Genomic DNA, 9,656 nt, shown 5'->3' with positions numbered 1-9,656 from the left:
AAATCAAGAGGTAAAGTAGAGAAAATAGGAGAAATAAAACTCCAACTAAGAAAGATGTGTTGCATGTTGCAAACAAACTCTATCATCATGCAAATGTCTGGAGAAAAGGATAATATTTATTTTGTAGATTTTTAAAACAGTTGTTTAACAAATTTTCTTTCTTATATTTGGCCTTCATATCCCCACATGGTTCCTCTTTCTCTATATATATTTCTGTGAGTTAAAATTGTGAGATTTAAAATGGTTAAACATTTGAAAAGATTGAGAGTATCACTTCTAGTTCAACCTTCCAGATTACCTTTTTTTTGTTGTTGTTTTGTTTTGCTTTTGAGATATTCTAAAACTATGTAAATTGTAAAAACAGATAATGATGTAAATAATTCCTTTTATAGAAATACAAATCCCTTAAATTCAGTGAAATGCAACTGATTATTGCCCTTGGATAGAGCTCTTTTTCATCTACTGTGAATTCATTTCAGCATTTATCTGTATGTGTGGCATTTTTAATTCTTCTTTAAATGATAGCAACAGCATATTACTGGTTTCCTCATTAATGAATAGATTAAACAAAATCCTTGCTATGTTTTCATTTTGTATTTATGTGAATCACAATTGTGCCCTTTTAAAAAATTGTAAATAGTTTTTTTCCTTCTTTTTCTTTCTACTATTTAATACAAAACTACACAATGGAATATAATAGAGAAAGGAGACAAATCCCTGTACATTTTCCTCTTTCTGGGCATTCTTTTCTTTCATTTTAGGAAGGAATTTTCATACATTGTAGAGAGATAGTCATTGATTTTCAGAAGTATTCCACTGATTGCTGCAAAGAATTGTTAGATTATTTAACACTCAAGTAAATATGAGTGAAAATCAACTTTAACTCATAACTTTAATATGTTTGTACAATCAAAAAATAGTGATCGATACACATTCAGTAGGCATAACACGAGTTGTTATAATTGATCAGAATATCTTAGGTATGTTTTACAAGTAAAAGAAATGTCAGATTTTATCAGATTAAAACCAAGAGAAAATTAAAATAAGTTCACATTATTTTGAAAAAATTATTAAGCAATAAATACAGTACTACAGCTGTCACTAATTCTATGTACAAACACTAAATTCCAGAATGAATATTTTATGAATAAATGTACTAGAAAATAACTTTAGAAAATAAAATATGATAGGTTAGAATTTTTAAAAAATTAAAATGTAACTTTCACAAGCACTAGAAGAGAAATAGCAGATCTATATTTTAAAAGTTAGAAATGTCCCAATTAGCTTTTAGATACAAAAGAAGTTTACTTTTAAAAATGTTGATTTTACCTTTTCTTCATGGGTAAGATATAAAAGAGATCTTAATTAGCACTTCTGCTTTAGAGAAGCCTAATATTTAAAACTATAACCTCTAAAAAAATATAGGTGCAAAACTCACACTGATTAATCAAGGACTGCCTACTCTTGAAGACTATACAATAGTTCAATCCTGGCCATAAAAAAAAACCTGATCCAAAAGCACATTAAAAAAAAAATGCCTGAAAATTGCAGTTTATTTTAATATAATGCTAACTGACATTTTGACATTTTTTGCTGTCATTTATGGCTGAGATTTGACCATTTGTCTGGAAGAATTGTGAAATATGTAAATAGTATCAGCAAAGGATTTGAATCTGTGTCTTTGAATAATAAATAGCTAAAAAGTGAGTTTATTTAAAGAAATTTTTTATATATATTTAGGTAGTAGAAAGTCCAGAACAGTCTATTTTCCTTTTTGTAAGAGCTTGCTGTGCTTGCTATGAAATCCACAAATTTGATAAAACCTGTGGATGTATATAGGAAACTTGTAAATTATAAATGTATTTGTCAAGCAATTTAATATGTTAATTCTTACTAAGTTAGATAATTTTCCTGGACAATTTCAAATGACTTCTGAACTCACCATTTCTTGATGGTTTAAGAAACAGACTATCCTAAGGGAATAGTTTAATTCATTTTACACAGATTGACACAATGTGTAAGTATGTATACACAGTGACTTTGCCTCCCAAAATTGACTTTTACTAATTGATAGCATTTTTGTTTTTCAGATATTTCACATTACGGAAACTAATCCCATTTAAATGTCACTTTAATTTATTAGCAAGGCTTTTTTTTATCTTAATTTAATTATTCCATAAACATTCTGACAATCCTTCCTCAATGCTATATTCAAATCCTTCACTGATTTGTATTATCATATACAGTAACACTATTAAAATATGAAAACACTGTATGTATATGACATATATTGTGTTCATATAATTTCTTTTAACAGCCTGGAACATTTCCAAAGTCATTTTTTCATATGATAAAAGTCAGAAAGTTAATATTTTTAATGGGATAAAAACCATAAGAGTAGTAGATTGGTACAGTAGGAATCACTTAAATTTTCTGGATTTGTATGCAAGTCCATCGTCAAAATAAAAAAAGAAATATGTCAAATATACTTATTTTTAAGGTATGAAACATCAAAGCTAATATTTTCAATAAAACAGTGGCCTTGAGTTTGCTCTTAATAAATATTATATATCTTAAATGGATATTTCTGTCAGTTTTTAAACTTCCGATGCTGGCATCTGATCGTCTTTAAAATATTTACCAAATATAGAATTCTAGACTCTATTTTATTATAAAATCGGCCCAGATACAATATCAGATATTAACATGCATACATTGTCACATTATGTATTTGTTTTTGTTTTTAAAAATCTTACCTAGATCGTATGTATTTGACTTGAGGCTATAAAGTAGAAAAACAGAGGATTTACAAGCTCATTTCACAACATTTTTTTTTTTTTTTACAAACTGCTAAGGCAATAAGAAACCTTTTGTTTATTTTTTTTTCATGTAAAATACTTGCTAAATTGTCTACACAGTAGAAATGGAAGAGGTAAAGTTTCTATTTACAGACACAGGAACACTGATTCCCTCTCACTTGTGCAGTAAGATAGGAAAGTAGCTATTAAGGTGTTTCGTAGTATCAACCAAGATGTCTCCCTAATGATACCAAAGTAGGATTGCATGTCATACATAATGATTCATCAAGTCTCAAAAACAGATATGACACAGGGTATAACTGTGATGTCATCAGCAAACGATTAGCCAATAGCAATTCTGTTCATTTGCCTTTCTTGGGAAGAAGAGGGTTAGGCAACAGGAATAATTAATTCTTTATCTATTCCATTTGAAAAAGGTAAATACAAAAAAGGCTGGAATACTGTCTGGGAAAAAAAATCAACTGCACCAGTGAATATGAGATAGAGATTTAAAAAAATAAATGTTAAGCTAATTCTCCCTCCAAATCTATAGGCCTTAACTAGGTCTTTAGGCAAAAAGAATAGATTCATGCCCAATTGTATATGAACTCTTACAGTCTCATTGATTTGTGAATCCCTACAGTAATGTGCTAGAATTGGCCTACAGCAGCCACAGAGTTGATTGTGGTCATCTTTCTCTAATTCCACAGTGATGTCAAGTTGGCAGCTTGAAATCAGCCATGGTAGGACTGACTATTCACACTGTAAAAACTGGCCAACATTACAAATTAGGGGTTCCCTCCCCCCGCTGCCCCCCCATAGAGCTCATTGTTAAATATTTATCAACACACTACTGAGTTCATATGAGGGCTTTCTTCATGGCAATCGAGAAATTCATTTAATATTAAAGTCTTCTGGTTATAAAGACATGGATCCAAAGACTTGAATTAGGAGTGGTACAAAATAGTTAAGCAATACTGCCTCTATTGTATAATGTAATCATATGATTTTTCCGGTTTTAAGACAATATTCTCACTGTCGTGGATGCTTTTTCCATTTAAGTGTTCACTTGGACAGTCATGACTGTAACCTGTACTATCACTGATTGTTGACACTGTGTAAGATGCACTACGAAGAGCATCTGTGTGGGCAAAGCTGTTTCCAAATTGAATTCTATATTGATTCCAGTTTCTTCTAAGAATTGCTTGAACCTGTAATAATCAAAAAGAAACAGAAAGGACAAAAGCAATCCATTATTTGAAATGAAGATATTGTATTTAATGGTACCATAAAATAAGTTATGTAGAAAAGCTTTTAAAATAGCATTAATATTTATCAGTGAATAATATTTCTCTTTTTCTACTTAATTTTAGGAAGTTAAATTGGGTGGACCATCTTTACATTAGGAAATTCATTATAATTACTCTGTACATTTAGATTCCATTAATATTTTCCTTTCCATGCCTTATTGTCAAAGCTTTAATAAAGCATACAAATGTGTTTTTATAAAATAGTTAATGCAGACCCCGTCACTCACTATGAGAAAGTAGGAAATGGATGACTATATATATAGAACTATTCTTTATATATTCGTAATGATAACCACATGTCAAAGATTCAGAATCAAAGTATATAATATGAAATAGGAACCAGAGGAAAAACTCACAAAAGCCAACCAAAATAAAGAAAACAGAAACACAAGGACAAGGAAGCAATAGAAACACTGAGCTACCAGAAAGCAAGAGATAAAATGGCTATAAGAAGATCTCATATTTCAATAATCACCCTAAATGTAAATGGACTGAACTCACCAATAAAAAGGCACAGAGTTGCAGATTGGATCAAAAAACAAAACCCAAGATAATGCTGCCTCTAGGAGACACATCTCAGCTTCAAAGAAAAATACTGACTCAAAGTGAAAGGGTGGAAAATGATATTTCAAGAAATGGCATTCAGAAAAAAGCAGGTGTAGTGCTACTAATATTGGATGAAATAGACTTCAAAATATAAAAGGTAAAGAAAGATACTGAGGGACACTTCATAATTATAAAGGGAAACATGCACTAAGAAGACATAACATTTATTAATATCTGTACTCCCAATCAGGGAGCCCCAAAATATGTAAAGCAATTACTCACAGAACAAAAGGGAGAAACAGACCAAAACACTATTGTAGTAGGAGACCCAAATACCTTACTTTCAGATATAGACAGGTCATCCAAACGGAAAATCGATAAGGAAATAACATCTTTAAATGATACATTAGACCAGCTGGACATAATTGACATTTACAGAGCCTTTTATCTCCAAACTGCTGCTTATATATTCTTCTCTAGTGCACATGGAACATTCTCAAGAATTGACCACATATTGGGACATAGAGAAAGCCTCAACAAACATAAGAGGGTTGAAATCATACCAGCCATATTCTTTAATCATAATGCTTTAAGATTAGAGATCGACTGTAGAAAGAAAATGAAAAGTACCACAAACACATGGAGATTAAACAAATACTACTGAGGAATAACTGGGTCAGAGAAGAAATAGAGAAATCAAGAGATACATAGAAATGAATGATCATGATAGTACAATATATAAAAACTTTTGGGACATGGCAAAAGCGGTCATAAGAGGAAAGCTCATATCATTACAGGCATACCTCCAAATTCAAGAACGAGCACAAATAAACAACTTAACGCTTCATCTTAAATAATTAGAAAATGAAGCACAAATGAAGCCTAAAATCAGCAGAAGGAAAGAAAGAATCAAAACTAGAGCAGAAATAAATGGAAGTGAAAACAAAAATCAATAGAAAAAATAAATGAAACAAAGAGCTGGTTCTTTGAAAAGGTTAATAAAATGGACAGACCCCTAGCTAGAATCACTAAAGCAAAAAAGAGAAAATACACAAATAAACAAAATCAGGGATGAAAGAGGAGAAATTACGACTGACATTGCAGAAATATAAAGGTTCATACAAGAATACTATGAAAAAGTGTATAACACCGAATTTAATAACCTAGAAGAAATGGATCAGTACTTAGAAAAATAGAACCTTCCTAGACTTAAACAAGAAGATCTGGAAAATCTAAATAGGTGAATCATCAGTATGGAAATTGAAACAATCATCAAAAACCTACCAAAAGTAAAAGGTCAGGACCAGGTGACTTCACCAGTGAATTCTACCAAATATTTAAAGAAGACTTAATACCTATTTCCCTCAAACTCATGGATTGACCTTGAGATAATCATGTTAAGTGAAATAAGCCAGACAGAAAAAGTTGAAAATCACATTATATCACTTATATGTGGGATATAACCTAAAAGCAACAAATGAACAGAACAAACAGAGACTCATGGACATGGAAAATGCACTAGTGGTTACCAGAGGGGAGGGGAGAAGGGAGGAGGGGGGCAGAATTTAAAAAATAAAAAATTAAAAAAAATAAAAATAAAAAATAAATTAAATATTATAAATATTATACCTAGTTTTCATGACAGAATGTGGGTTTCCTTATTCTCAACAAATTCTTTTGTTTGCCTTATAAAAATACCCTCAAGTGTTGTTAAACATACCCATTAGACTGAGTAAGGCACTTCTGATGACTAGAATGCCCCCAAATAGTGCACATTATTGTCCAAATGGACTAGAAATGAGATGAATGTGGCCTGAGCACTTGTTAAGCCATAATTATTTAATTAGAAATGTAAATAGAAATATTTTGTCTACAAATAAAATAAATAAAATGTGAGTGAAAAAAAGAAAAAACATATTAAGCTAAGGCAAGCTGCTTGGCCTAATGTGGAAAGCAAGAAGGAAACTAAGTCTGAGCAGATGATTTTAAGAAGTACATAACACAGTTGAATCACATAAAATGAATTGCCAGCTGTGTCTTTACATTATGAGAGTAAAAAAAAAAAAGAAGCAGAGATAATAAAGGAAGGGATTATAGTATTTCTTAAAATGAGAAATGAATCATACACAAACAGGGCTTATATCTCAAGAGATGAAGAAAAGGAGGCAGATATAGGAGATGCTGTGAAGAATTAAAAGATTTGGCAACAACTTGGCTCAAAGATTTTGTATTATTGTAATTTTCCGCTGCCAAAATTTTCTCAATTTTAGGACATGGCAGAAGATCAAGGTCTGTGTCTCTTTTGCTTACACAGATAGAATGCAGCAAGAGTGTTAGGCATTTGTTTAGATATTCCCTGGGCACTTTTTCTAAACTAAAGGGCCAATTTGAGAGTTGATTCCAATATGGTTAATGTCCTCATTTGCACATGTATTTTGGAAAATGAGTGATTTGACAACTCTAATAACAAATCTAAAATGTACTAAATAACCTACTGAGGGTGAAGCATGGTGCTTAAAACTTTACATCCTTAGCTAACATTAATTCTTGCAAGGTTTGTGTAAGGAATTTGCTTTTGTTTCTCTTTAACAAAGGTAGACAGACTCCAGAAGGTTCAGAGTATTGCCCAAGGTATCACAGACAGGAACAAAGTGGAATCTTTGAGGTTTAAATGCATTGCCACATCAGTGCCTTTATATGCCGCCTCCTATTAAAAAATAGTTTACTAGTGATTATGTTTTGTACATTTACAATTTACCTTTTATAAAAATAAAATCTGTTTCTGCTAGTGCAGAAGTATATCATTCACATTTCACACATGTTCTTTGGCATGGGTTGTCCATTTCTCTCTTATCTACATTTAATTGTAAAATTCTATTTAAGCAGTAAATAGAATTGTCTAATTCAGTTTACACATAATAGTTTATAGAGGTACATAACAATTTCTATTTCAGTTTTACTATCAAAATATTTATTCTTCCTAATTACATTCTATATATTTCTCTTTGACTTCCGAAAAACAGTCATTCTTATCCTCTGCATAGCAAAAGAATCACCATTTAAAAATATTAAATATAGTCTACTATATTTTTCTGTTCTCCACATCCTTGTTAATAAATAAATATGTAAAATAAATAACTATACTTAATATTAAAATATATTTTGATATTAAAAAAATTAAACATGAAATTTTATTATCTGCTAAGAAGGAAGTAAAATATTACTTAAGCAAGGGAAAGCAATATTTAATAGTTTTTCATATGTACATGATTTCCAATGTTGATTTGTTTTATAGAAATGAGTTCTATAAAGTTATGCCAACTGGTTCCATGTGTTTTCCATCTGAAGCTTCGTGATAAGCTTTATAGTTTCCAAGTATACCACTCTCAGTTACTGTCTGGCTTTCTAAACTTTGTTGAATTTTTCCAAAATTGTCCAATAGGTTAAAATTTGTCAAGTAGATTAAAAACATATAGAGCTAAATCCATATAGGTCTAATCACTGAGCATAACACTATTTGTACACATAAGAAATATGGTACTACCAATTTTTCAAAAAATATCGGTACCCTTTTAATTAGGGAATACTTGGATAAAAATCTTGAAATATCCAAGATGACATCAACTTGTTAAAATTAGAGCATTCCATTCTCCTAAATTTCCTAACCCATTGTGTCTCCTCCTATACAACTGAAAGTTTAACTTTTGAAAGTCCTTTAGAATCCACTGTAAAACTGTTTCTGAAGACCACACTGTGGACCAGGCCAAAAATAAGTGGGGGCTGGGGGTGAGGGGAAGGGGTGCTGAGGGAATGAAAATGAACCGGTTCTTTTTTATATTAGAATGTACGTATGTTCTTTGAGGTTAAGGATTGCCTGGTACTGTATGTAGATTGATTAGTTCAAAAGACAAGTTGAAAGACCAGATGAATAAAAATTACTGATTTTAAGGTGAGGGTGGATTTGCGCTAGCCTTGAACTCCAAGATGGCTGGAGCTTTTGGGAAGAAGAGTTGCATCTATGAAAAGAAAGTCTATGGTTCTCTTTTCTGAAAGAAACCAAATCTGAAATAGTTGTTTCTAGGAATTCATAATTCTTCTCTCATTTTTTAAAGGAAAAAATATTGCTCACATAAAATAATAAAAGGAATAAAATCAATCACCATACCTCTCCATTAAAGAAGCAGAAAATTGTAGAGACCAAAAGGCCCTGTAGAAGAAAAATTGAATAATGTGATTCCAAATGGGAAAGGTATAGAGTACATTATTTGTAACCAATTTACTGCATATAGCCAAAAATAACACCAAAGCTATATGTAAATTTAATACTGAACTACTCAAACTGCTTCTGGATGTAGGAATATCATACCTGATAGTGCATAAGAATGTGCATGATGTAGTCGTATACCTCCTCTGCAATCCTTCTTCCTTCAGGTCGCCATGGAAACAGCACAAATTCAATGCCCAGCAATGGCACCAGGATCAGTGTAGCTCTTACCGCTTTCATGTAGAGATTAGATTCTGCCTGGTGAGTTACCTTCAACTTGGTGATGAGAACACGCACAATATTTAACAGGAAAAAAAGATTAATCTAAAAGAAAAGAAAATGGCATGTGAAAATTATATCATATTGTTATTTAGAAGTATTATTAAAGAATCTTTGATTTTATAAATGTCAGAATATTTTCAATGTACCAGAATATATTCTAATAAAAAGAATTTTGCCTGAGATATAATTTGTATTTTTGGAACTGTGAGTTGTTAATTTAACAAGTACATAAAATTTAATGGGCTTAGGTTTTTGAAAAATAAAATTGTGGTGGGATTATTGAAGAACATATTCAGTTGAGGAATATCTGCTTTTCTCAGCTCATTATCTTATAAATTTTTTTTTGAGTTTTGGATCAAAATTTAAAGCTTTTAAATATTTGTAGCTCAAACAAAAAAAAGATTTGTTTATAATAAATTCTAAGTTTTAAGTGCCTCCTCTGTATCAGTGTCCATT

The 9,656-nt window shown here is 31.0% G+C and overlaps 1 protein-coding gene across 3 annotated transcripts in view; it reads right to left on the bottom strand.

Annotated features, from left to right (window-relative positions):
* Window positions 1-873: 873 nt before the first annotated feature.
* The window catches only part of CALCRL (calcitonin receptor like receptor), an 89,390-nt gene continuing 80,607 nt past the window's right edge, over window positions 874-9,656 (bottom strand). For all 3 annotated transcript variants that reach the window (XM_016150744.2, XM_016150664.2, XM_016150814.2), the window contains 3 exons: window positions 9,021-9,242; window positions 8,820-8,861; window positions 874-4,009 (listed from right to left, as the gene is read on the bottom strand). In XM_016150744.2, coding sequence (XP_016006230.2) covers window positions 3,782-4,009; window positions 8,820-8,861; window positions 9,021-9,242 — 492 coding nt within the window. In that variant the 3' untranslated portion in view covers window positions 874-3,781. The remainder of the gene's footprint in view (window positions 4,010-8,819; window positions 8,862-9,020; window positions 9,243-9,656) is intronic.

The sequence above is a fragment of the Rousettus aegyptiacus genome, unplaced genomic scaffold, assembly GCF_014176215.1.
Source record: "Rousettus aegyptiacus isolate mRouAeg1 unplaced genomic scaffold, mRouAeg1.p scaffold_m13_p_2, whole genome shotgun sequence".
Classification (NCBI taxonomy): Eukaryota; Metazoa; Chordata; class Mammalia; order Chiroptera; family Pteropodidae; genus Rousettus; species Rousettus aegyptiacus.
Note: the sequence above shows the minus strand (reverse complement) of the source record. Positions and strands in the feature narration are given on the sequence as shown.